Source organism: Lepidothrix coronata, unplaced genomic scaffold, assembly GCF_001604755.1.
Source record: "Lepidothrix coronata isolate B3197 unplaced genomic scaffold, Lepidothrix_coronata-1.0 Scaffold28, whole genome shotgun sequence".
NCBI classification, from domain to species: Eukaryota; Metazoa; Chordata; class Aves; order Passeriformes; family Pipridae; genus Lepidothrix; species Lepidothrix coronata.
The window spans coordinates 1,114,203-1,141,025 of record NW_016690208.1 but is presented as its reverse complement, the minus strand read 5'-3'; the positions used below and the strand labels follow the sequence as shown (position 1 = coordinate 1,141,025).

General features: G+C 47.3%; 1 protein-coding gene across 6 annotated transcripts; it reads left to right on the top strand.

Moving 5' to 3' along the window:
• SLC25A25 (solute carrier family 25 member 25) lies at positions 1-26,762 on the top strand. 6 transcript variants are annotated; one of them, XM_017810124.1, is made up of 11 exons: positions 4,060-4,243; positions 19,746-19,872; positions 19,952-20,039; positions 20,476-20,511; positions 20,798-20,909; positions 21,602-21,760; positions 22,507-22,659; positions 22,782-22,889; positions 23,137-23,304; positions 23,671-23,821; positions 24,235-26,762. In XM_017810124.1, the coding sequence occupies exons 1-11, from the start codon at positions 4,214-4,216 to the stop codon at positions 24,417-24,419; spliced, it is 1,317 nt and encodes a 438-aa protein (XP_017665613.1). In that variant the 5' UTR covers positions 4,060-4,213; the 3' UTR covers positions 24,420-26,762. The 6 variants fall into 6 exon arrangements, with proteins under 6 accessions (XP_017665608.1, XP_017665613.1, XP_017665607.1 ...); XM_017810118.1 differs by lacking the exon at positions 4,060-4,243 and adding an exon at positions 11,311-11,550; XM_017810121.1 differs by lacking the exon at positions 4,060-4,243 and adding an exon at positions 16,614-17,278.
• Positions 26,763-26,823: the final 61 nt, after the last annotated feature.

Here is a 26,823-nt window from a genome sequence, read left to right as displayed (position 1 = left end):
GGTGCCGGTGGGGCCATGCCGGGGGCGCGGCGCTCCCTCGCCTCCCCCGTGGTCAGCGGCGTCCTCTGCCCCTGCGGGTCCCCGCACGCACCGCCGGCAGAGGGCGGAGGGAGCAGTGGCGGCACCGGCGGGTCCTGCGGGCGGTCGCTGTGCGAGGCCTCCGAGCAGGAGCGGCGGCTCCGCGCGCTGTTCCAGAAGCTCGACGTGAACCGCGACGGCGCGCTCTGCATCCACGACCTGGCCGTGGGGCTGGGTCGCCTCGGGCTGCAGCGCTCCGAGCTGGACCTGCTGGTGAGCGGCGGGCGGCGGGGGCTGGACGGGCTCTGGTGCCGCGGTCCGGGGGAGAGGGAGGGTCGGGCTGCCCCCTTGGCTCCGTGCGAGTCTCGGGAGCGGGAAGTGGCTCTGGAGACCCTCCAGCTGTGCCTGGCCGGGGCAGCGGGGGCTCCTGCGCGGGGCACGGCAGCACCCGCTTTCCGTTACCGGCGTGTGTCCTGAGCGAGATGGGACATTCCCTGTGTGATGTGACGACGCTGCTCCGCTCCCCACGGAGCGGGGAGGCACCTCTGGGTACTCGCCTCAAAGCGACCCTGCCGACCTGCACACTGAGCCCGGAGGAGTCGGTTTGCTCGCTCCCTGCAGGCACGTACAGTATTAACTGCCCGCAGTTAATAAGGTTGAAAACTTGTTGCTTAGACAGGAAGAAAACCATAAAGGAAATGGCCTTTCTCCAGGTCCGAGGACAGGGCAGCTTGCCTGCTGACTTAAACTAGTAAAAGATCCTTTAGAAGGGGTTCCTGCAGTCAGGAATTTTATTGCATCACCGCGTTTCCTCACATGAGTCCGTCTGGCACAGTGTTGCTACTCAGGTTTGCTCAAGGTGGCTTATGCACGCCAGACTCGTTTGTTTGAAGGGGTTGGAAGTATCTTGAAGTGTAGGGAGGCTGCTGTGCTGTACAGTTTGCACACGGAGCGTATAAAAAACCAAAACGTGCAGCACTGGCTTTCTCTTTCAGTATCAGAAGCCCTTTGTGGTCGCACCGCTCTGTGTACACTGAGGGTTCTGGGCTCCAAGGTTCAACATGATTGTACTCTATTTAACCATAATTAGTGCTATTTACATGTCTGTTAATCAGAGCAATAGCCTTGTCCTCAGTGCTGCAGTTTGTCCCTGCCGAATGTTTTGTAGTCTATGTGCAGAGCCATAAAAAAAGCTCAGTATCATGTGAGGATGGGAGATAAACACATGAGTGCAGCCAGGGATGTGCCACGACACAGTGCCTAAGTCCTGCAGGAAGGAAGAAGAGTTTAACTTCTGAGTCACTGAAAAGATATTTAATTCAAGTGACATTTCATATTCTCTCCCTGTTCTGGGAGTGGCGCCTCAGTTTGAGTGCTTTATCTGCATATGCCCATCCTTTCTAGAGTTCCTAGTTCCTCTCTAACTTTGAATCTCCAACACCTTAGCTTCTAACATTTCTCTTTGGTTGCTGCTGTAAAATATGAGAATTCCTTGGCACTGTGGTCTCGTGAGTGGCTTAGTTTCTAAAATTAACATGACTGCCATGATGATATTCTGCTGGGTAAATTTTAGCACTGAAATCTGACTGTACCACATCAATCACCCGTGCATGCCCTGTGACACTGACCTGCTGCCATCCCTGGGGTACAGTCCCTTACCCCTGGCAAAACTCCCTCACCTCCCGGAATGTTCTGTGTCACGCCCGCATGCCCGCCTGGGTTTGCATTCCCTGCTCTTCCCATGCATGTTACTTGATCCAGCCTGACATTCTCCAGCCCAGGGAGGAAGCACCTTAAAAACAAACTGCGTTTTTGCTTCCCAGCAGAGAAGTTTCTTTGCTTTCCATGCCGTGGGAGCGGCAGAGAGGAACCGTTCTGCGGGGACTGGAACTCGCTGTCGAAGGGAAGCGCTGGCTGGATGCTGCTTAACAATCCTGTCTTTCTGCTGAAGCCCTTGTGTGTCAGTATTGTCCCTCAGCCTTTTGCTTCCTCTGGCTTCTCTTCCTCTGCGTGGGAAGTGGCTGGTTAGATGAATAGTGTGAGGACTGCCCCATCCCTGGAAGTGTCCAAGGCCAGGTTGGATGGAGCTCTGAGCATCCTGGTCTCGTGAAAGGTGTCCCTGCCCATGGCAAGGGGTTGGAACTGAATGCTCTCTTTCCAACCCAAACCATTTAAGAGTTTGCAAAGCACTTTTTGTATGGCAGAGCATCCCCTTAGCAGGGTAAAACCCATCCTTTAAGAAAGAACGAGGATGCAGAGTCCAAAACTCTCTAGTTCCAGTTAAAAATGTGGGAACAGCCCTCAGAGAGCTGGCTGGAAAGCTTCCGCCTAGTGTGGTTCTTAAGAAAATCAAATAAACTTCCTGTTTCCCAGGCAGTTCTATTAATAAGTCAGTCTTTTTTTCTGCTCCATCCTTAGCTAATTATGGCACCTCGATGCTTAACTAATGTGAGGTCACGCTCAAGAAAAATGCTTAATCAAGATGAAAAACCTTTTTGATGTATCGGGCCATGGTGTTTGGAGCCCAGTTTAGGCATAAATCACATGGATTGTCTGTGATTAGTAAATTACCTGGTGCATTTTATTTTTCCTTCCATTCAGCAGTACAGTTGATACGGGAGTTGCCTTCCAACGTTTTGGGAGCAGATGGAGAGAACACTGGGCTGGTAATGTGAGGTTATCACCAATCTCAGCTGCGAGCTGCTAATCTCCCTGCGTCAGTGGGCTGAAAGTCCTTTGTGGTAACAATAAGTTTTGGGCTGAACTCGAAAAGAAAATGAGCAATATTTTGGCTCCTTCACTGCTTCAGAGTGCTTGCTGAGATAAAACCCTTTGTGGCATTCTTGGAAAATTGCTGCCTTCTGTTTTAGAGGCGGCCTTCTGTGGTGGGGGAGAGAAGGGGTTGTACTCAGATGTCCTCTGAGGTGAATTTGCTTATATAAACGGTGCTTTCTTTTTTTTTTTCTTTTTTTTTTTACCCATGCTGTTATCTTTAAACCGTTTGACAAATACAGTGTGCCAGACCAGTGAGCCTTGTAACAAAATGTTTGTTTGCACTGGTCAGCATGAAGCAATCCACATACTTCACTTTGCTTGGGCAGTAAAGTGGTAATAACCATGTGAAGAATTTTTTTACAGCTGTTCTTGTTCTACTGTGTAAAGGGATGGTCTTTTACTGCTAAATTCTATCTACTTCTGGAATGGGCAGTGTCCTGTTACTCCTGCTTTCTGACTTTAATATAGATTTATGGAACAGGAAATATGGACTTAATGGAAATACAGATAGTTGAGCCAGAACTGTGTTTTCTACTCTGTATGTGGAGATGTCCTATTGTTGAAAGAGTGTGTAATGGTAATATTTGTGTGTTTGCTAATGTAACTGTTTTCCTACTGATCCTGATTAACTGCAGGGCTGGAGTGCCATTCTAAAAACTCATCTCTGCCGCTGAAGTTCCAGACAGTCTGAACTGGTGGAATTAATCACAGCTGCCTAGAGACACACTGAAGTGGTGAACTTTGTCTGCATCTGCCTCTTCTGTGGTGGTGCTGAGCATCTTCTGTTGGACTAGTTCTCTCCACTGCAAGAAACAGAGCACACATGACCCTTGTCTCTTTTCAGTTCCAAGTGTCCTGTTGCTCTGCCCTAATGATGATATCCTCCTTGGCCTTGTGATATTTTCCTCTCCCCAGTTAATATATGTGACTGCCTATTGCTCCCTTGGTATCAGCTTCCCCATGGGAAACTACATCAGCTCCCATTCTGCTGAAATCTTTCATCGCTTCTTTCTTAGCCTGGTATCTTCTCTTTCATCTCAAGGTTCTGGCTGTCCAAACTCCCCCACAAGTTCTGTTGTTCCTTTTTCCCACGTACCGAAGAAGCAAAGCCACACTGCACTGTTCTGTTTGCTTTAGGCCTTTCCTCTGAACAACTTTGCTTTTTAAGCGTGTCCGTGGACTCTTCCAGCTGTACACGTGCCATTCTGGGATAACAGATCAGTTAGTTCTTTCGCAAGTGCTTCCATGGATGGATTGGGAAATTCCTTCTACTGTAGCAGTTGCAAGCATAAAAATATTTAATCTTGTTTCTGATCAATACTTTATCTCCTGTCATGACGTCATTTAATTCTTCCTTTCAGTCTCTTTATTTCTGTAACTCTTTGACTCTCCAGAACTTTCGAGTACTCTCTGTTGCACCATGCACAATGTACTGGAATTCTCAGCAGCTGTAAGGGGCAAAAGGAGCAGGGACTCCTTCCTGTGTCTTGCTTTCACCTGTTTTCCATTCACAGCCATCTGGAATTGGAGGACCTGAGTTTTTATTGTGTAACAGAAGTCTGTTTATGATAAAAAGAGCAGAATTCTAATACAGTTCCATAATCTGGACTGGAATATCTCTCCAAACCTAAATACATTTAGATCTCACAATACAACTCCAAACCTATATGCATTTTTACATCTTCCTGGTTTGTATGTCTTGAATCCTGCTGGGGCAGTTGTAGAGCTTTTAGCCAGGCTTCTGTAATTCATCCTGAAGGATTGAGCAACACAAGGTTGTATCAGACAAGCGAAGCAGTGTTACAGATTGAAATTCCAGTTGATACCCTTCCTCCTGCTGCTTTCAGCAGTTATTTGCCAACAAGTTCTCATCCACCCATCTCCTTACTAATCCCAAAGGACAAATGTGGATACCGTGAACCAGTTTAACACAGGATGAAATTGCTTTCAAAAACACATTAATTAACTCCACACACATTTATGAATAGTGTTTATTAAAATAATAAGCACAATAGATCATATTTTGTGGGTCTGTAGGGACCAGAGGCCTGTTGCTGCTCTTTGTAAATTATGAAATGTGTGGTTTGATGGAGGCCCTGTTCTCATGCACTTGTGCAAGAGCAGAACTGTAGGTCAGTGATTTAGTTGTAGATAAAGCCTTCAGATCTGTGGTGAGTGGATGAGTTGGTGTGAATTCTGGGTCCTGTTACCTTCTCTGATTTAGGCTAATGACGCAAATGAACTCCTTGTAATCAATCATATGAGTTCTTGACAGCTGCTGAAGAGGCTTTGAGAAGAAATACAGGGGTTGGTTTTAGCACAAGAGAAACTTGTGGGCTCAGTGTTGGTTATAAATAGCCTTGGCCTACAGTGAGAGCCTTGGGCCGAGGGTGCACTGGGACAGGGAATGTCAGGGGACAAGGGCTGGCACCCTGCTGCCAGAGGTCCTGCAGGGACAGCAGGAGGAGGGAGGGGCTGGAGAGCAGGGAATCTCACACCTTCACGGTGAAAACCTTTTCTCAGTTTGGATCTCTGGCCATCAGCCCTGCCTTGGTGTGATTAATATATGAAATGGGCAGTGTGTGTTCACCCTTGTGTTCAAGGGGAGGTCGGAAGCCAATTTTTAGGTGCAAATACATACAGAGAAACTTGCTCCTGCATGTTTCCCTTGCATATAAACAAACAAACAAAATTATGGAGTAGGCAAGTGTTGCTTTATGTTCATGTATGTACAGGACCAGGTATATAACTCGAGGGATGTTTGTTCTTCCAGGATTGTTTTTGTCCAGCCTTGCAGCAAACTGGAGAAGCCTAGTGGTTCTCAGGTTTATTTAGCAGAGACCTTTGTCCTGTTTTCGCGGTGCAAACGACTGAAGGAAGCTGGCTGACCTTTGGGAGATGTAGGTGCCACTTTGACTGGAGCACATAAGTTTTAAATGTCAGTGTTGTGTAAGAGTGTCTCTTCTAGAAAGGCATCCTGCATGTCACCGGTGTGGCCTCGTAGTGTTGCTTCCTGCAGGATGGTGTTTGTTCTGAACCCTGGAGGGAAGTGAATGCCTGTAGGAATCCCAGTGAGTGAAATGAGACAACAAAACTGATCCAAGGCAGCTGAATGTGCCTGTGTAGAATATGCAGCAGTGCTTTGATCTTTTAACGTGTGTTCTGTGGGGCATTCTTTAGTGACCAGAGCTCGATACCTTGGTAAGTAGTGGAAATGTCTCCTTATTCTCATACAACTGGATTATTAGAATCATTAATGTTGGAAAAGGCCTGCAAGATTAAGTTTAACCTTTGACAAACACCACCACTTTAACTAAACTGTAGCATTGAGTGCCAGGTCGAGTTGTGTCTTGAACACCTCCAGGGATGGAGACTCCACCTCCCTGGGCAGCCCCTTCCAATGCCTGACCTCCCTTTCAGTGAAGAAATTCTTCCTCATGTCCAGCCTGAGCCTCCCCTGGCACAGCTTGTGGCCATTTCCACTTGTCCTGTCCCTGGTTGCCTGGGAGAAGAGGTCAACCCCCACCTCTCAGGGAGTTGTCAGATTACTGAGATAACAGCAGGTAAAAAAACTCCAGACTTCAGGATACTTATTGTTTCTTTTAATTTTTATTTTTGAATGAATCTGGCTTAATATTGAGCAGAACCCTTAATTGGTTGATGATAAGTGTTAATAAAATGACATCAAAATCATAATAAGGACTTGGTCTCCTGTGAGAGCCCTAAAAAAATGTTGGTGTTGCAGCCCTGTGCTCTCAGCTGCACACAGTACAACATGATATGTTGTATCACGGAGGGAGGAGGAGAAGGGGGAGGGAGTTCTTTCCTGCAGACCTACTTGTAGCAAATGGTAAATGAGTCTTTGTTCTTGTTCATGTCCTATGGCTATATTTGTCCCCCGAATGTGGGACATGAGCACGGTTTAATGACGGCCCAGTCTTTGTCCCGGGTGGAGAAGCGTAGCTGTGATAACTCGTGTCCATGTGGGGAGACAGCGGAGATGTCTTAGTTTTTTCCAGCTCATGTTGGGAGCTGCAGGGGAGCTTCTGGCAGCTAAAGTGGCTTATAGTGGGGAATTCTGCTCTAAGAGAAATTGTTGAAATTTTTAGATCATGAGCTGCTTGGAAAGGCAAAGCAGTTTGGTATGTGAACCTACATGGTTTAGCCTGAGGAGAACTGTGTGAGGGCAAGCCTGGGCCTGGGCTGCTGCAGGGCCATCGTTTCTCACTGGGTCTTTTCCTGCTTAACTCTCTGGTGCAGCAAGAAGTTAATTTTCTAATTTTGGAGTACTAAGGATGCCCTTAGTCTGTTGGTCTATCCCTGTTCCTCATATAATACGACCTTGGTGGAACTTGCTGTTCTGGGCAATGGCTGTGTGTTCCCCCTCCTTGGCCAGCTCTGTCTGTATTTCTGTACTTGGCTCTGGCCCCTGGATGCCTGAATGGATCAGCTAGGATAGTTAATTGCTTGTGCCAGGGTTCCTGTAATGAGGTGACCTGGGTTTCTTTGTAGTGAGCTATGCTGTGTCACCTTAATATATGAACCTACTTGAATGTCACCAGACAGTTTAATTATTTAAGCAGCAGTGGCCAAGACATTTAGATTTTGTGTCTTAAGAAGCACTGTGCAGGCTTAACTTTGTCTCTCTAAAAAGTCTGAAGTATTTAATGTTTTCCTCTTTCAGAAATTCCATTTGAGAAGATGAGAGGTAATTGGTAGAGTCATGGTGGCCCATCCCAGCTGGGGGGCTGGGTGCTGTCTGTGGGTGACACACACACACACTTGAGGGCAGCAGTGCTCCTTGGGGTGCTTCCAGGAGAGCTCCCAAAGGAGGTGAGTCATGGATGGTTCCTGCAGGGTCACCTGAGGAACCGGAGACGGCGACTGCAGTGCCAGCTCTTCCTGTGCCGAGGAGGAGAAGGGTCACTGCTCCCAGCACAGCTCCCTTTTTGCTCTCCCTCTCACATTTTTCACACGTTAGCTCTTTGTCGGTGACAAGGCTCACATGCTTGTGGGAAAATGCTGTGCATTTACTCAAAAAAGTCTTCTAGAAGCCATCTTAAAGCAAAAGTCTGAATTTCTGCCTGGTACTACCAACCTGGAAAAGGCAACTGCCTGCCTGAAAGCTGGAGTTTTAGGCTTAACAGGTACTAAGATGTAGCCTGATGATGTGGCTGAAGAAGATACAACATAACTTGGATTAAACAAAAATCTGTGGTTTAAACAAAATCTCCCTCTGACAGCTTGTGGTACTAAGGAAAATAGTTTTAATTGAGCAAAACACATAACTCTCTTGCTCTTTCCCTTCTCTTTTGTCTCCATTTGGGTAGATTACAGAACTTTATTGTCGGCGTCTCCTCAGGCTATCTAATGACTATCCATTTTGGTGTGTAGTACTCCCAGGCCAGCTGCCACAGGCACCTTCTGTCCCCAGTGACTGGTGTGCTGGCCAAGAGCCAGTGTTCAGATCAGCCCTCCTGCTTTTCTGCCTTAAATCCCAGGTTTGGATCATGCAAACAGCTGGAGTTGGAGGGCTGGCTGTCTCCTAATGAAGCTGAGGTTGGGAAGGCTGTTTTACTGTGGCCTAGGTGTTCATGATTTCTTGAAAAAGTGAATTCTTGCTCCTCATATGTTCATTTGTGTCACCCTTCAGGCGGGACTCACGGTATTTATTGCATCTTTTCTCTCGTGTGAATGATTGGCTTTGTGGTGGTGTTGGTAGTGTAATAATTCCCTACAAATTCCCTGTAGGAGAGCAGTTGTCTTGCCTCTAGCTATAATCATCCTGCTGTTACTAGGTTTATTATTCTGACCTAATAAAATTTCCCACTTGGTAAAATAATTTTTTTTCCTAAATATGATTAGAAAAGTCTGTCTGTTCTCAAGGAGCTGTGTGAATTAGTGTGGTGGCAGAATTCCTCTGAGGTTTCCTTTAGTGAGGACAGAGGCCAAGGAAGCATTGCTGAGTTTCTGCTATAATTGCACCCCAGGCATGTAATTTCTTGCACAAATTATTATTTTCCTATGAAATCTCTGCATGAGCAAAGGAAGATTGGGTCCCTGCTGTGCACACACCACTTACATTAATACTGTTGCAGGGCAACAATTGCAGTAATGTCAGGTAACATCAGCTGTTTAATGGGACCTCATAAGTATTAAGTGACCACAGAGGACAAATCTCAAGTCCCACATGGGTGCTTTGCCTTCTGTATCGTGGCTTGTAGCTCTGTGAATGGTGGGGCAGTTTGCCTGCAGCCACAGGCAGCTTGGATGCCCCTTCCACACTTTTTTGGACCCCATCCATGAGTAGCCTCAACTGGTTACCCCAGCAGAAAGCTCTGTAATTTTTGGCTGGTTTAATGAGTTTGTGAGAGGAGCAGGGGAGCAAGGTAAGCGCAGGGTTTATGTGGATGTGTGAGATGACTTGTTTTAGTGGCAGTAAGCTTCAGATTAGCTCACAGCTGCTTGTGAAACCACAGCCTTAGGCTAATAGGAGCTGATTTTGAAGAACTGTGCCCAGTTCAGAAAATCTGCTTTGTTTTTCTGGATTGAGAGCATTAAAAACTTTCAAATGTCATCTTAAAGGATGTGATTCACTTCGTGTTAGAAAGTAGTTTAACTTTTGTGCTTGTAGTTGAGATGAGTGGCAGCAGCTCAAGATAATTGAAGCATGACAAGAATTCCTCAGTCTTTTCTGCCTGTGCCTGAGCCTGGGCTTCTGACTGCATCCCAACTAGAGCTGGACTGTGTCATTCCTCGGAGAGGGGCAGGGCTTTTCCCACACTCCCCTCCCGGTGTTACTGCCTCTGAATTTTTAAAATTTTTTTCTATGTGGTTAGTTTTTGGCATGTGTCAAGTTTTAAGATAAAAAACTTTGTTGCGTACTCTTTGTAGACCTTGTGATTAAAGAGCATTTTTTTCTTCCTAAGTAATTCTGGTGTATTTGCAGAAGAATTCTTTTTTAATGTGATGTCTGCTATGTGCTTGTCTCTCACTTTTTCCATTACTCAGGTCGGTTACAGGAATTCAACTTTAGCAAGTTGCCAAATGTGATGTTTAGTGTTTTTCCTTTATTTACAGATTGGCTACTTAAAGCTTGCAGACCTTCCAGATTTTGGATCTTAATTTCACATCTAATATCTGTATAACAGAAGTGTCCTGCAGTCTATCACTCTCAAAAGTTAAAAGCTGAAAACTGACGTCCTTTGCTCCAGGTGGATCTTGCTTTGCTACGGTGGGTAGGGAGCCCTGAGTGATGGAAGCTGTGATCTGTACTCATTTCCCTGCATGTTAAACCCCCCAAACTTATGGAAAAGTCATAATAGTTTGGAAGTGAGGCGTGCAGTGCCCTCTGTCTGTGGATGCAAAGAACCTGGGAATACGAACTAAGATGGAAAATGCTGCTGGGTTCCTCCAGGGTGGGTTGACTCTTGTGGTGGGAGGCCGATGCCCTCACCAGTGGAGGAGCAATTGCTGCTGGGGCAGCAGAGAGGAAAACGTGGCATTTCTTGCAGAAATCCAGGGAATATATTGGTATCTGTGCCTATATATTGATATCTACTCGTAGTCCTGCTCTGGCTGGTCCTCGCCTTGGTCCTAGCAGAGCTGGGCAGCTCCTGCACAGATGAATGGCCGTAAACGCTGTGTGGGCGCGTCGCTGTGCTGCGCTGGGCGCCAAGGGAAGCAGCACAATGCAGCACCAAAGAGCTATTGTAGGCTCGGATGAGACTATAATAGACCAGGGAGCGAGTGCAGTTGGAGGTTAATGCGGCCATGGCTGGGCAAAGCCGGCTTCTCTCCGCACAACCATCTGCCGCCCTAACAAAGAGCCGCAGCCGAGGCTGTACACACATCCCTCGGGCCATCCCGTTCCCTCGGGGCCGTGTGTTCCACGCTCGGGTTGGGTACCCGGCTGCCCTCCGTGCCCGCGGGCGCGTTCCTGTGCGGGCGGCCCGGGGCGCGCTCCCGGCCGGCTGCGCGCGCTGCCGTGCTCCGGAGCTCCGCAGCGTTGGGAGCGAGGATTGGCTGGGCACTGCTGCAGTGGGGACGCAGCCCGGGTGCTCAGCATCGCTGCTCAGCCTCCCCGCTCCCCTGCCGTGCCGCCGGGATGAGCCGGGACGCGCCGCTCCATTGGCAGCTCTGAGAAGCTCATCTTTAGCTTTGCCTCCTGAGCGCAGCGTCTCGGCTTCTCAGTCCAAATCGTCTCCAAAGCTCAGCGTCTCTCGGCGTCTCCTTGCCAAGGGGGCTTGTGCTTTGTCTGTTGCCATCAGATTTCTGAGGCTCTGGTACAATGAGCTGCTTGTCAGGCCAGGCACGACTGCAGTAGCAGCAATTTCAAAAGGCAGGAAGCGTCCGCAGGAGCGGTCTGTAAAGAATTCTGAGCCTGTGGAGTCGCTGGGTTGAACCTCCCCGCTGGCTGCTGTGCCGATTCCCGTCTTGGGGGTGCTTGGTAGTGCAGTCACATCATCCTTGGCAGCGGGCAGCTCCCGAGCGCGCAGGGTTTCCCTGCCCGGGATGCTCGCTGGAGCAGCAATGCTGCAGACCCTGTGGCATTTTCTGTCTAGCTTCCTTCCCAGGGCCATATGCCAAGGCCCTGCAGATGAAAAAGAGGATGAGGCCAGAAACACCACCCCACTTCCAGGCCCCGGGGAGAAAGGGCCAAAGATGTTGGGGAAGACACAGGACAGAGGGACTGATCCCACTGAAAGGAGACCAACTATCCTACTGGTGGTTGGACCCGCAGAGCATTTTCCAAAGGTAATGGGACATCCAGGGGCCTGAGGAGGGGTTGGTGCACATGACAGCCGAGTGTGTGGTCTGTGGGAGAAGGGCTGTTGCAATTGGAGTGTGTGTGTGAATTTGGGGAGGGGGGAGAGGGACAGGAAAAAGGGTGTGCCTGTTAGAAAGGAAGGGGGGGCAGGGTAATGACCGAAGAGAGGAGGTGATCTAACCTTCCAAACATGATGTTCTAAGTGGGCAAAAAATGCTGTTTAGGGGCGAGAAGGAGTGTGTGGGGTCTCCAGGGTTCCTTAGCAACATGACTGAGAGGGCAGGGAATGATAATGCAGGTTAGTGGTGAGTCCCACCCCTGCACTGGAGACCAGCAACGGATCGGATAGATCCTAAAATGTTCCTGAGTCAGTCTCTGGTAATTTGGCAAGCCTCTGGTAAAACTTGCATGTTCTGGGCAAATGAGTAACTGGCTGTATTATTTGAATGGCACAGCCCGGAAGAGAGTAAAGCCTGTCTCTGGGGAGCGGGTGGCATAAGGGAGAGACTAAAATCTGTGTGAGGATAGGAAGTTCCCAGGGGATGGGAGAGCAGGGAGGTGGTGGGGGCGCACAGTTGGCAAAGAATAAATGGTGAGGCTTTGTCTGGGGGGAGGTGAACAAAAGCTGCTTAGTTTAGTGCTGGGGCTTCCAGCACAGTGCTGGCCGACTGCGGTTCTGGTGTGTTATGATGGGCAGGGAATGCTGTCCGTCTCCCCTGAGGATGGTGCAGTCAGCTCTGACTACATGTGGTTTAAGACCAAGGGTGTGACCTGGGATTAGGGGAGAATGATTTGGGCATAGCCCCTGCTAGAGGCGGGAGCTGGGGATGATGCTGAAGGGCTGCAAGGGTGTGTGACTTTCAGGATCCAGCTTATTTGACAGGGAATCAGGTGTGATTGTTGCTGCAAGGTTTTTTTTCTAAAATGGGGGACGTACAGGTTTAAATTGTAGAGGAGCTTAATATCTATTCTGCTGCTGTTTTGAATGGAAACAGGACGGCATTTCTCATTCCAGGGAGCAGAAGCCACTCCCTGCTTGAATCAGACTGAAAAATCTGCAGGGACTTTTGCCTTCATGTCTATCCTTAGCAGTTAGTAGTGTGCATCTCCTTCCAAAAAAGGAGCATGCGCGTCCTGAGAAGAGGAGGACTTTGGTGCACAGAGGTTGAAGAAGGACAGAGGCTCTGAACTGAAGTAGCTTGTGATGAAAGCCTTGCAAGTGTAGGGCTGAAAATTTCTGGTGTCTTCTAGGGAACAATAGTCCCTCAGTCAGGGAGAGTCCATCTGTTCACACCTAGAAATTAAGCTTTCTCTGAAAGCTGATACCAATCTCCTCTTTCCTGTGTGACCCTGGGAAGTTTTACTGCATAGGAACCCTAAAATTGGCTAATGGAGAAATACCTAGAGGGTAAAGATATGGTAAAATGGAGTTGTTGCATCTTAGGAAGTAACTGCCCATCTGCCAGGAGGTTGTAACTGTGTAATTTTAGCCTGCCCTGATTGTAAAGTAAAACACAGTGTAAAGCTCTTCTGTTGAGGATTATGCAGATATGTTTTACCTTGCAGTTCAGGCCAGCTAATGCTGCATCCAGCCACTGTGGCTCTGCTGATGGACAGCAGCTTGTTAAGCTGCAATGACTTGTTTGTGCTTGATCAGATATCAGTGTTCTAATGACCTGTCTGAAGGAGAAGTGTTGGGAAAAGTCTCATACAGCCTTAGGGAGAGATAATAAACCACTGTGAGCAAACAGTATTATTTGGTGTTTATAGAAGATGTGGGGGCTTTTGTTCTCTGCCACTGGCTGGCTGTGACCTTGGGAGCAGTCTCTTGACTGGTAGGCCACTTTGTTTTGTAAAAACACCTGTAACTACCTATTTGCTAAAAACACAAAAAATACGACACCTGATACTGATGTTAAGGAATTGCCATGTATCAATAAACTTGAGAGGAGGGGCTTCCTGGCCTTGGCTTTTCAATCTCCACTTGTCATCGGTGTGCTTCTCCTCAGAACCTTACCTGAAGGTAACGATTTCAACATGAGGCTGTTTCTGCAAACGTGGAAGAAAATACTGATTGCCGATGTGTTGTGTTTGCCCCGGATGTGTGTACACAGGAGAGACGTATAATCTGCCCCTGATGTCACTATCTGGACTTGTAACTTTGGATCTGCGTGTTGTCAGTGGAACAGGTCACCTGTCCTGGTTACCTTTGTGTCAAAGACTGCGTAGTGTTGTCTGCTGTCCCTGGTCTCTGTCCTTTCCCTTGCAAAGCTTTGGCTGGCTGCACCTCTTTACTCTCCTGGGGTCTCTTAAATTATTAACTCCCCTCCTTCATACTCTCTGTGTTTTTGAGGACTTTCTGTACTGTCCAATTAATTATAAGCTAGTTTCTAGAAATTAGAGGAAACCAAGTCAGCAGAACCCAGTGAAACCTTCGAGCAATAGGGCTGGGGCCCAGGAACTGTTTTGCCTCTGAAGGAGGATGTTATGTGACTGTGACGCTCGCTGGCACTTGATATTTTTAGAGACTTTTTTTTAGCAAAGTAAATTCAAAATTAAACAGCATACTTTGCTGCTCCTTGTATGGCTGCATCTTTCCATCCTTTGGGAGGTACGTTCTGGAGCTGATGTAGTAAATCAGTGATGAAGCAGATGCCTAGAAGAGTACAAATGACTTGGAAAGGTTAGTGTTGGAATGGCAGGGTATGGAAACTGGTAACTCGTGCAGATTTAAAGAAGAACCAAATCCTATAAATAAAACGAAAATGAGTTGGCAGCTTCCTTGATGACAAGAACAGTGAGCTGTGATGGTAGACAAACCCAGATACTGCTCCCTTTAGCAGAGGATATCAGCCAGGCTGGCTCTACATCACCCAAAAATGGCTTCACTGGCAGAATTGGTGGCTGGTAGGAGTATCAGGGAGGAGTGACCTTATTTGGTGCTCCGTGCCCTGTCCTTGGTTCGATCAGGAATAGACAGTGCTAATGAGGGATGTACTATCCGTAGCTTATGCCTGAAGCCCTGGGCTGGGTGTGCTGCCCACAGGGGCTGGGGGAGCAGGACCAGCTCTGTGTGTGCTGAGACTTGGGCAGTGACCCCATGCTAATGTCCCAGAAGTGCTGATCCCTGCAGCCTTGGAGAGCTGCCTGGCTTTTGAGTACTTCCAGCTTTACCAGGATTTTTCTAGGTGAAATCTAAAAACTTCTTAATGCTTGTTTAAGCTCCCTTTGTCATTATAACCTGAATTGCTGGTATAAACTTCATTCGTAATCTGTCTCTCCTTCTTAGCTTGCTGTCCTGTAATTAATACCCTGCTTAAAATCAGCTTTAACCTCATTAGCTTTCTCCTTTCCTATGACGTAGGTAGTAGGGCTTTTTTTCCTAAAATGTGCCGATTTTGCCTTTTGTCTCTAGCTGCCAACTCCAAACAGAGTTCCTTAGGAAAATCTGCATCATGTTGGCATAGCAACTGAGCTGCCAAGCAGCTATAATAGTGATGCTTGGCAACTCGTGGGAAGGACTGCTGAGGATCTTGAGGCTTTGTGGAGCAAATCTGAGTTAGATTTGTTCACTTAGTACCTGTTGCTGGGGGGGAGCTGCTCTGCTCGCCTCGGTCAGGCTGCTGAAGGTGTTTGGTGCTGGTCAGTGGGGGGGATGTAGCACTGGGGTGCTGCTTGCAGTGAGAGTGGTGGGAAGGCTGGGTTGTGCTGTTGGTGTGCATGCAGTGAGCTGCTGCAGCTGATCTTTAAGAGGATCTGGAATCCCTGAGAAGATCTTGTTTTCGTGTGGAGAGACGTCAGCAGGGAGTAGGTTAAGCCTGGTTAGGTAACGTGGCAGCAGTGCCATGGTTGGTGAGGTGCCCAAGAGAGGGCAGAGGAGATTGTAGGCCACAATTCTCAAGGGTACTGAGTCCCTGTGGGTCATGATCCATTAAGCTTTAAAAAAAAAAATCCTTGACATAAAGCCCCAGATTAAATATTCCCAGTTTGTGTGATTGACATGCAGCTCCACAAACAACTCATTACAGACCTTGGCTTTGCTTTAAAGAACAAAATACCACGGCAAAGACGTAAGAGCCCCCTGTGCATGAGGGGCTGAGGAGGGGAGAGCTGGTTGGACTTTGCTCTGCCAAGCAGGCTGTTTGAACACAGCAAACACCAGAAAATGTTGTTGTGTCCGCAGTGGTGGCGAAAGCTGTTATCTGGGCTGGCTTGAACCAGTTCAGCAAACACACTGTGTTACTTCTGGTGCAGACAGGATTAGAGTTTGGGTTATGGGCTATGGCTTTCTGCATCTTCTCTGTGTGATAGCTTCCCTCTGATAAATATCAAGACTATAACTTTATTTTACAATTCACATTAGCAATCAATAATTCTGTCCTGAGTGGCGTTGTTGCACTCTGGTACTCTCTCTGGTGAGCTTGGTGTTATCCCATACATCAAACTCCACTAAATGCTCAGAAACCTGTAATTATATCTGCATTAAATGGTGCTTGTGCCACGCTCCCTCCAGCCTGGCTTGCTCCTAATGAGACCTCAGGAACTCGCTTGCAAAGCAGTTAAATTGTCAAGGGTAGAAGCTGGAAAATGTTGTTCTGCCCGTGCCACTTCTCTTAGCACAGATCTGACTGCAATGTTTAATTGTGGTCGGAAGAGGAGGGAAAATATTAAGCTGGTGTAACTGCTGTGTGGATGCTTAGCTAGGAGGCTTAGAAACAGCTGGGGCTGTTTTGAAGCCTGCCCTTGATATGGGTGATTTTCTGTGTATTTGGCACAATGACAAACCTCCACAGGCTTTATTGCTGCTGTGTTAGTAACACTGGAGTGCTGTAGAGGGGAGAGATCTTGGTGTGCAGGGGTTGCCTGTTCCTAGCTGACACAAGTGGTTTTAGGAGAACTTGCAACAAAGTCAATCAACTCTGGTACAGCAAAGTAACCTTGTAAAAGTGGAATTTCAAGACTGTTGCTTAAGCTGGATATCCTAAACGTGTATGAAGGCAGTAAGTGGCTGGCATCCTGCTGTTACTGTTACTGTTTAGAAGAACTTTCTGGAAGACAATGAGAGTTCTCCTGTGTTGCATTGTGGGAAAGGTTATGATCAAGACTGATCCTTACTGTGCTGCCTGTATAAATCACCACAGAGGCGAGAACAGGATCGGGAAAGACTGATGGGGATGTAAGGAACAGCAAGTGAATGTCCTGGCCCTTGGCCAAAGCCTCTTGAGCTAAGAGGGACACCCAGTAAGAGTTAACTGGTGGTGAGTGTGATGTAAGGGTTCTGTGTTAATGGGAGTCAGGTGTTGAGCAATGGGAGCAGCTCACGTGGCTGCTCTGTGTCAGATGGGTGGGACTGTACAGCCCCGGCTTCCCTTTTAAGTAGAAGGGCAGGGCTTGAGCAGCCAATCCCACCGGAGCCAGCCTCGCTCATAGGCATGTGTCATGAGACTTGCTGGTATTTCCTTTCCACTACGCACTGAAATTAGCTGAGGGGAATCATTTAGTTTTACTTCCCTTCCTTCCCGGTGGGTCTGAGCAGGGCAGCTGAGTCTGGGGCTCAGAAAGATGCTCTGCCTCTGTCTGTACGTGCCGGTGCTCGGGGAGACGGAGTTTGAATACTTTGAGTCGAAGGGGCTGCCGGCCGAACTCAAATCCATCTTCCGCCTCAGCCTCTTCATTCCTTCCCAGGAGTTCTCCACCTACCGCCAGTGGAAGCAGGTATGGCCCCGAGGGAGGAATGGGAGGGAGGGAGTGATGGAAGGGTGGTCTCTACACCCCGAGTGGCTGATTGGAAGGGGGAGAAGTCTGTGATGGCTCTGTTGTAATAACTGAGTATGGCATGGACACACTTCTTGTGCCCCTTGGCAGGGGTTGCTGAAGCAGCGTAGAGTGGACTTTTTTCTTTCTCATTCTTTTGTTCTGAATTGGGTGAGATCTCGGTGCCTCCAAGACTTTAAACCAGCTGATTTGATGTGAGTTAAATAGAGAAAGGGGTTTTCCAAATTACAGCCTTCTGCTTCAACTGGTCTGCTCAGATACGTTTCCACATCCTCTTCCTTTTCCTTCTTCTTGCATCCTGCCTCCCTTCTGACAGGAGGTGTGTAATGTAGTGTCAGCTCAAGCTGGTGAAGGAGAGCAGGTTTGTGCTGTGAGCAGGAGAGCGGGTCCGTGTGAGTGACTCAGCCAGAGGTGGGTGGGCTGAGCTGGGGGAGGTTGTGCAAGAACCTTTTGCTTCCAGAGGGAGATGCACTAAATCCATCTTGTCGCTACTTCTTTTTCATGACCAGGCTGCCAGCCCAGAGAGCTGATTATTGATCAGCAAAGATGGGGAGGCTTTTTATACCTTTGTGCAGAGACATAGATGGGATGCTGCAAGCTGGGAAGTGTGTGAGGTCCCACAGCACTGCAGGGGCTGTGGCTGTGCAGGTGACCACAGGAACTTCTGTGGCTAAAATAGCTGTCAGTGACCAGATTTCATATTTGCTGTTAAGGGCGAAGAGCTGCAGGCAGATATTTGTTCACATCTCTGGAGAAGATGCTGGGAGCTTGGCTTTCCCACCCCCCTCACATGTGTGTTGTGGGTTACTGTCGGTCAGGCCTACGGTGTTTTTGCTCCGTGATTGTGGGGGAGGAAGGTGAGCAGAGCAAAGCTTTTATTGTCTGTGGTCTCTGATCACTTGTGGCACCTCTCTGCGGTTGTTAGGGTGTGCTGAGAGAGCTGGAGCAGTTGCACAGTCACATCTCTCTTACAGAGCCTCCAAATTATTAATGCCTGTCAACTGGTTGGGGGTTGCCAGTGAGAGGGGAAACCCTGATTCAGCTGTTCAAGCCCAGTGTGCTGACAGACGAGGGGTGTTGGTCTATATTTAGCCCAGAAGTTGAATGTGAGGTCGTATCTGAACTTTACAACAGTCATATGATAAATGGCATGTTGGGAATACTGGGCATACCTCGGAGGTCAGGGCAGCTGGGACAGCACTTTCTTATTTAAGGTTCAGAAAGTGATTAGGAATAATCCTCATAGCATTAAGGCTAAAGAGACAGGACTTAGTGGGTGAGAGAGTTTTAATAGCAAATTATTTAATACTGAAGTAATTTAAAATGGCATTGAAACAAAGACTTAAGGCTTGTGAAGGGGACTGGTGGTCATAGAGTGAGGAGATATCACAGTAAGCTTAGGTTTGCCTATTACCTTTGAAGCCTGAATATTGAATGAAATATTGGTGAATGGAGGGATAACCCAGTGTTTGATCTCAGCTCAGAGCTTCCTTGACAACCCATTTGCTCTTAACATAAATGTTACAAGCATTGAAACAAAACTTTGGGTGATGCAGTGGACTGAATCATACTTCATTTAGTGTTGCTCACTGATTGATGTTGAAAAAGACTTAAAAGCTGTCAAAGGCAAGTGACTGAACAAGAAGGGAAATAGGAACTCCCTGAGCCACATTCTTGCAGTCTGGAGATCACCTCTCCTGTCATGCAGCCGTATGCCCTTACATAGGGCAGTCCATGGGCTATTGCCTCATGCTGCAGTGAGTTAATTAGTCATTTACCTTGTCCTAGATGTCTGGCACAGTTTGATCTTGATTTTAGTTTTGTCCTACTAAGAACCTTTTCTTGCTCTATATGCATCTCATGGAAACTTGTGTAATTAAAGCAAATAGCTTCAGGGTGCCTAAACCAGTTCACAGGGGTTTTTATTTTTGACTGTGTTCACTAGACCTGGACAGGCTTTTGCTGGTTGGAATTAGTTATTGCCAGAGGGAGCTTACTTCTCTAAGGATTGTAGCAGGCAAGAAATTCCTTCTGTTCAGTTTTTTTTTTATTACCTCGAGTTCTGTGAGTCACTTTTAATGCAAATCTGTTGCATCAAGGTTCAAGAACCTTCACAAGGGCTTTGTAGGGTGTTAAGATACAGTCCTGAGATCAGACACATTACACTAGCAGAATGTCCCTGATAAAAGCATGAGGCATAGTGAACTTTGGGAGACAGTTGGAATCAGGTGACTTTTCTACGCTACTGCTTTGCTCAAATTTCTTTGAGGAATTATAATTCTGTCATTGACTTTCTGGAGGAAAAGTCAAAGTCATGTAGGAAAAGATCTTTAAATATGGTAGAAGAAAGGGCTGACCTGTCTGAATGAACAAAGGGACTGACAGGTTTTTACTATTTTCTGAACAGAAAATTGTGAAGGCTGGAGACAAGGACCTGGATGGACAGCTGGATTTTGAGGAATTCGTTCACTATCTCCAAGACCACGAAAAGAAGCTGAGACTGGTCTTCAAGAGTTTGGATAAAAAGAATGATGGTAAGTATGCTCATGAATGGACTAAGTGCTGTGTTAGCTTGTCATACACGTACCTGAGCTCACTGGCTGATCTTTGCAGGCCGCATCGACGCCCAGGAGATTGTACAGTCTCTGCGGGACCTGGGAGTCAAGATCTCTGAACAGCAGGCTGAGAAAATACTCAAGAGGTGAAGATTCCATTGGTTTTTCTGTTTTATGTTGAGGGGGTTAGAAAGAAATGTAGGGACGTGGAACACCTATCTCTTTTTACCCTGTACACACTTTCCAATTACTTCAGCTCCTCCCTTTTTCCTGTTACTTTTAATTTTGATTTTCCCCTATGAATTGACATAATAAAGTCGTAATGCTTTATGGAGAGTTACTGTCAGAGTCTCTCCCTGACCTGTTGAGGGGAAGTGCTTGTATCTGAGCTATTTGCATCCCTGTCTGATTGTCCTGCTGCCCTGAGCTTGCTGCTTTGGAGAGGGACTGTGCAGTTGCTCTTTGGAAATGCCAAGTGCTTTATGCATGTGGCACTAACATGTTAACAACCACTTATTTGTGCTGTTTTTTCCTCTTTTTTTCCTCTGCTACCTTCCCTCTGTCTGTTTGCCTGTGTGTCAGAATAAGGACGGGACACTTCTGGGGTCCTGTCACCTAGTAAGTATAATTTTCCCTTTAGTGTTAGTTATGTCTCTAACTTTGATAAGAGGGGGTCCAACTACTGCTGTGGGCTGGTTAGAAGGGAGAGAGAGGGGAGGAAAGAGAGCCCTCTCTGTCTGGTGAATAGAAGATTTCCTAGCCTTGTCTTGTGTCTCTTTAGAAGTCTTTTAGTAGTTGCTTTGCAAAGCTTTTTTTGGTGTAAGCCTGAATAATCAAAGGGAAGGGGAGGAGGAATTTGTCACCCAGTGGGAGCCTGTACTCATCTGATGATAAATCTTTTTAGCATGGATAAAAATGGGACGATGACAATTGATTGGAATGAGTGGCGAGACTATCACCTGCTGCACCCAGTGGAGAACATTCCTGAAATCATCCTGTACTGGAAGCACTCCACGGTAAGAAATAGTTCCTCTGCAGCAAGTCTTGGTCTTTGCTCAGCTTCTTGTTCCGCAGGAGCTGCTATCACAGTCCCTATCTTTCTCTTCACGGTTCATAGCTGCCCTGTAGCCCTGGAAGCTTAATTGCTTCCTGTCCTGTGGTCTTGCCACCTATCACTGGCACAGCTGGAGGCACAAGTGATAACTGCATGTTCTTCAGGGAGGTGAGGGTGTTCTCTTGGCAGCTCTGAGAGCTCCTGCCACTGGCCAGCCCTGACTGGTTCAGGACCTGTTAAAACTAGAAACTGATTCCACAGGCAGCCATCCTTCCTGGAGATATTTCTGTGTGTGAATAGTAGGTAATGAGGTTTAACTGGCTGTGAGCTTGGAAGATTCCAGAAAGGTCCAGCCTTTTTGCCGTGCAGCTGCCTGCAGCTGGTCGGTTTGTTCCTAACCACGATCCATGGTATTTTGATGCAGACAAATGTTCAGCAGTTGCCAGGTTCTTGGACAGAAATCTTCCTCCTGTGACATGTTGTGTAGCAGTGGCAGCTCCTGTGGCCAGACACAGCAGTTAACGGCTGTAGATAAGCTGCTGACTTGGAATAAGCATATTCAGAACTTCAACACTTTGCACTGACAAAGAGCAGTAAAACTTTGGCAAAATCACTGGCCAATGAAGCATTTCTCAACACCTTCTACTTTTGCAGATCTTTGATGTAGGAGAGAACTTGACTGTCCCTGATGAGTTCACAGTGGAAGAGAGGCAGACAGGGATGTGGTGGAGACATCTGGTTGCAGGTGGAGGTGCAGGTGCCGTGTCCAGAACCTGTACAGCTCCCTTGGACCGCTTGAAAGTGCTCATGCAGGTATGATGGAGCAGTTCCACTTTGTTTGAACACCTGAGCAGATTCCTTTAATATTCATGGATGCCTAGGAGGTGATAATGTTCATCAGCACAGTACAGCACTGTGGCCAGGGTTAACCTCTTATTCTGCCATTTTTGAAAGCGTTTTGGATTATTTGAGTGATTGAAGCCATGTTAAAAAGTTATTCTTCATTGACTAGAAAAAATACAGAGAAGTAGACATGTGTCTACCTTTTGAGAGGTAGACATGTGAAAACTGTCAGTAGTTGGACAGCTTTGTGGAAAAGCTGGGGTTTGGTGAAACAAGTTCAAGTCCTGTGTTCACTTGAGAGGCCCCTGAGGCCATGAGAATTGAAGTGGATGTGGTGGTCAGTTGGCAGAGCTTGTACTCAGTATTAGAAAAGAGTTAGAAGATCTTGATTTTAGCCTTTTTTGTCACTGCACCTGCTTGTGAACCAGCTGAGAAGTTGATGGGTAGTTGATCTTAGGTATGGGAAAAAAACAGCCTATTTAACCTTTCCTCCCATTCCAGAGGGGAGATATTGATTAGATTCATTAGTTAACGCTAGACTTGGCAAAAAAGAAAAGAATCTTGCTTTCCCATTGTAGTAGTTATCTGGGAGGGATTAAAGCCTTGGCAAATCTCTGGATAAATAAAAAAGCGCCCTTTTGTCCCTGGATTACGGAAAAACGTAGGGCTGTCGTAATGGGGACTGGAACTAATCCAGGCTTGCTTCTCTCTCCCAGGTCCACGCCTCCCGCAGTAACAACATGTGCATCATCGGCGGGTTCACTCAGATGATCCGGGAGGGTGGTCCCAGGTCACTGTGGCGAGGGAACGGCATCAACGTGCTCAAGATCGCACCCGAATCGGCCATCAAGTTCATGGCCTATGAGCAGGTGAGTGAAAGGGCACAGACAAGTCTGGCTGCAGAAGGGTGTGCAGAAGGACAGTCTTAGAAGAAGGAGGTGATTGAGATAGGTCATGGAGCCTCAATGTCTGTCTGTTCTGGCTTCTGCAGATCAAGCGGTTCATTGGTACTGACCAGGAGATGCTGAGGATCCACGAGCGGCTCTTGGCTGGTTCTCTGGCTGGGGCCATTGCACAGAGCAGCATCTACCCCATGGAGGTGAGGAAGGATAGCCCAGCCCAGGGGGGCTTGTGGCAAGGGCAGGGATGGGAAAATGTGGGTAGAACACCAGCACTGTGATAATTGATGAGTTCTTGGAGGTGATATCAAGTACTGCTGTCAGGACACTGCTGTTGTCCTGGCTGTCTATGCTCTTAATGACATTGTCTGTACGTTTGTCTCCTGCTGATTCTCCTTTAGGCCTTTATTCTTGTATTTATTCTTAGTATTTATTCTTGTCTCCCAGGTTCTGAAAACACGGATGGCTCTAAGGAAGACAGGACAATATTCGGGCATGTTGGACTGTGCCAAAAACATCCTCACGAAGGAAGGAATGTCTGCCTTCTACAAAGGCTACATCCCCAACATGCTGGGAATCATTCCATACGCTGGTATTGACCTGGCAGTCTATGAGGTATGAAGCCTTCAAACTAACAATTATTATATTATGTTACATTATGTATTATTGTTAACTTGTTATAGGGCTGTGCTGCTTGTGTGGCTTTATCACTGTCACACCTGTCAGTCACTACAGGACTTTAAGTAATTTATCAAAGCTTTCCTGATCAGCCTTACAGGGCACAAATGGATTTTTTTTTTACCCCAAATGGCCTAAAAGATAATCCAATACAATGATTCTACTTCATAAACCCTTTGAGAAGCCCTATGCTTCTGGCTGAGCTTGCACGTAGCTTCCTGGGCCTTTAAGCTGGATCTTTTATGAAATGTGATATTCTTTTGATTGTTTCTTCACTGCTAACTTTGGACTTGTTCCTTCCAGACACTAAAGAATACCTGGTTGCAACGCTATGCCGTCAACAGTGCCGACCCCGGGGTCTTTGTCCTGCTGGCCTGTGGCACCATCTCCAGTACCTGTGGACAGCTTGCCAGTTACCCACTGGCTCTCGTGAGGACACGCATGCAGGCCCAAGGTGAGAACTTACTGGGAGCAGTGGGAACTCCTGGCATGGTTTCTGAGCAGGGTAAAGGTTCTGTAGTGTAAATATTGTGACAACAGCCTCAGCTGGGCCCGTGCAGCTGAGCCGTGGGCTGTTTGTGATGCTGCAAGTGGACTTTGTGCTGCCCTTCAACAACTGGGGCCAAGGACTTGCAGGACAGAGGTTCTGTTTTGCTTAGATCAGGAGTTTTGGCTAAGGGTGTCTGTACAGCAGTTTGAGAAAATAGCGGTGATGTGCAGTATGGCCATGGTGTGCTGAGAAGTTAATGTTGTCCCCCACAGAGCACCTTTGCTCTGTGAACATCTGCAAGCGTGTGACCCAGAACTGCTCTTAACATGTTTTCACCACCTAGGCTGCATTATTTATTGTGTCTTTCCCTGTTGCAGCTTCAGTGGAGGGTGCTCCCGAGGTGACAATGAGGGGACTGTTCAAACACATCCTGAAGACAGAGGGAGCGTTTGGGCTTTACCGGGGTCTGGCGCCGAACTTCATGAAGGTGATCCCAGCTGTGAGCATCAGCTACGTGGTGTATGAGAACTTGAAGATGACTCTGGGCGTGGATTCACGGTGACCAGGAGATGCTGAGGACTTTGAACTCTGAAATCTTGGGATGCAATCCCAAGACGTATAAGCCATCTCTCATTCTGTGAATGTGTCGACACTAAGCTGACTAAGCAAAGCTGTGAAATCCCAGATTGTTTGTGAGTCAGTAAGGGGGAGGGGAGGATCTGGTGTCCTTTGCCATCTTGCTACTCAGAGCTCCACATAAACCATCACGTGGTCCTTTTTGTTGGGCCTTTGGGAGACCAGGAGGTGAACTCCTGAGGGAATCTTAGGGCAGGAGTTGCTGAGGTCAGTTCCCAGCAGTATGACAGAGTAGCAAAGATCTGGGTTACAGGTCTGCCCTCAGCCTGTTGCCTGTACAGAGCTGTTTGCCTACAGATGAGCACCTTCTGACTTGCTGAAAGAGCTTCTTTTTCCATTCAGAGAGCTGCTTTTTCCATTCAGTTGTTTAACTTCCTACCCATTGTTTAAATTTGTACAAACCTTGTGTAGGAGCTGCTACCACACCGGGCTTGTTATAATGTTTACAAATATTCCTTTGGGTAGGAGACATTCATGTTCTGCTTCCAAGACTTGACATGAAATGTAATTTTGATCTATACTGGTTTGGAGGGCTGGTGGGCAGTGGTTTATCCAGTCAGGCTGAAGGTTGCTTAAGCCAGCCTGATGAAGAATTAGAATTATTTATTTTTTATAGGTTTAAGTGTGTCTCATAAACCCACTAACAAGATGCACTTACTAACAGAAGCAGCAGACTAGAGCCTGCATGCCTGTATCCTTTGCATGCCGGGATTGGCTTGTCTTATACTCAGCAGGGGCTTGGGAAGGGGAAGGCAGGAGAGCCCTGGGCTGACCGGCACCGTGATGCATGGCTTTAGTGAACAAACACAATATTTCACAGCTCCTGTGCAGTTGTGCTCCCAGCACGACGTGAGAGCCCCTGTGCAGCATTGCATGGACCTCTCAATTCCATTCTGCCTGGTGCCAAGGAGAGCTGTTGGGCCTTTTCCAAACCCCGTGCCTACGCTGCTATTTCTCTCTTTAGACCTCTTGGTAGATGGATGTTCAGGTTTCCATGGGTGCCCCAAGTCAGGAATGTCCGCTGTGGGAAGGGGTGTTAGGGAGAGGGGCTGGTTGTCACTGGGAGAGGTGGGCTTTCAGTCCTGAAGACATGCTTGCTCGTCTTTCAAAGGGTGCTTTTCATAAGGCTAAGGGAAAGAGATGGCTTTAAAATTTCTCTGATTGCATTATGGGCTGCTTTAGTTAATAGGATCCGACTTCTGAGGCCTGGAAGATCCTCATTCAACTTTTCATTTTGGGCAAAATGGACCAGCGTTGCATTCCACTGTTTTACTGCTTAAAGCATATTTATTTTGTATTTATTTGAACAGAGTTATGTCAGACTATTTTTATAGACTTGTTTAAATATTGTTACTGTGCTTATATTTCTCCTGTTTTAAAAAGTTCTCTATTAGTTCTTTCACATCACACAGCTGAGTCGTGGGGAGGGACACTAAAGTCACTCGTGTACCTTCCCTGTGGGGCTTGAGCTGCCTTTCCCACATCTGGGGTTGTTGCTGGAGGACCTCAGCCCAGAGAAATTCTGTAGCAAGAAGCCATAGGAGAGAAGGGAGCAGGTGAGGAAGCAGAAGCTTGGGGAGAGGGTGCACTGTGAGGCTTGCCTTAGTTTGGAATTGCCTCTGTGCATGGCTGAAAGGGTGGATGGCTGAAGTTGGGAAGTAGAAGGTCTGTGTATGTTGGATGTCACAACAGCTAATTAAGAGCAATTTGGGGAATTTTTAGGTGAGGGGGGAGGAGAGAAATCTCAGGGACTAAAGACAATACACATTTCCAGAGAGGTGGAAGGAAACTTGCACTTGGACATGAGCTGAATCAGTGCTTTGAGGCTGAATCAGAAGACTCTGCTGCTGAGTGAGTGCTCACCACATGCAGGAGGACACTGTGGAGATGTGTGTGAGAAATTGGAGAAGGATTTGCTAGCACTCAGCAGCTGCTTTTTTTTGGACAGATTTTGGTGGTTCATGGAGAGTCTCCCAGGTGAGGCTCTGCCTTAACTCTCAGTGCTGTCAATAGCAGCCACTTGAAAATCTGACCAATCTGGATTAGTAATGATTTTTTTCCACCCCCCTCTTCCTGAGACTTGTCATAAATTCTGCAGTGGCTCCTTCCTACCAGTGTGGCCTAATGAGAATATGAATATCAGAATGCAAAAATCAATGCAAAATGACAACCATCTTTGTAGCTGTAACCACAAATTGTTATAATGCAAATCTAACTCGGATTCTTCATGTAGGGAACAGTCTGCTAATAAAGGTCTGTTAAAGAGATACTGTGTGTCTGCATCTCTTTCCTGATATGGTTTAGTGATGTTGTTTGTGGCCAGACTTTTC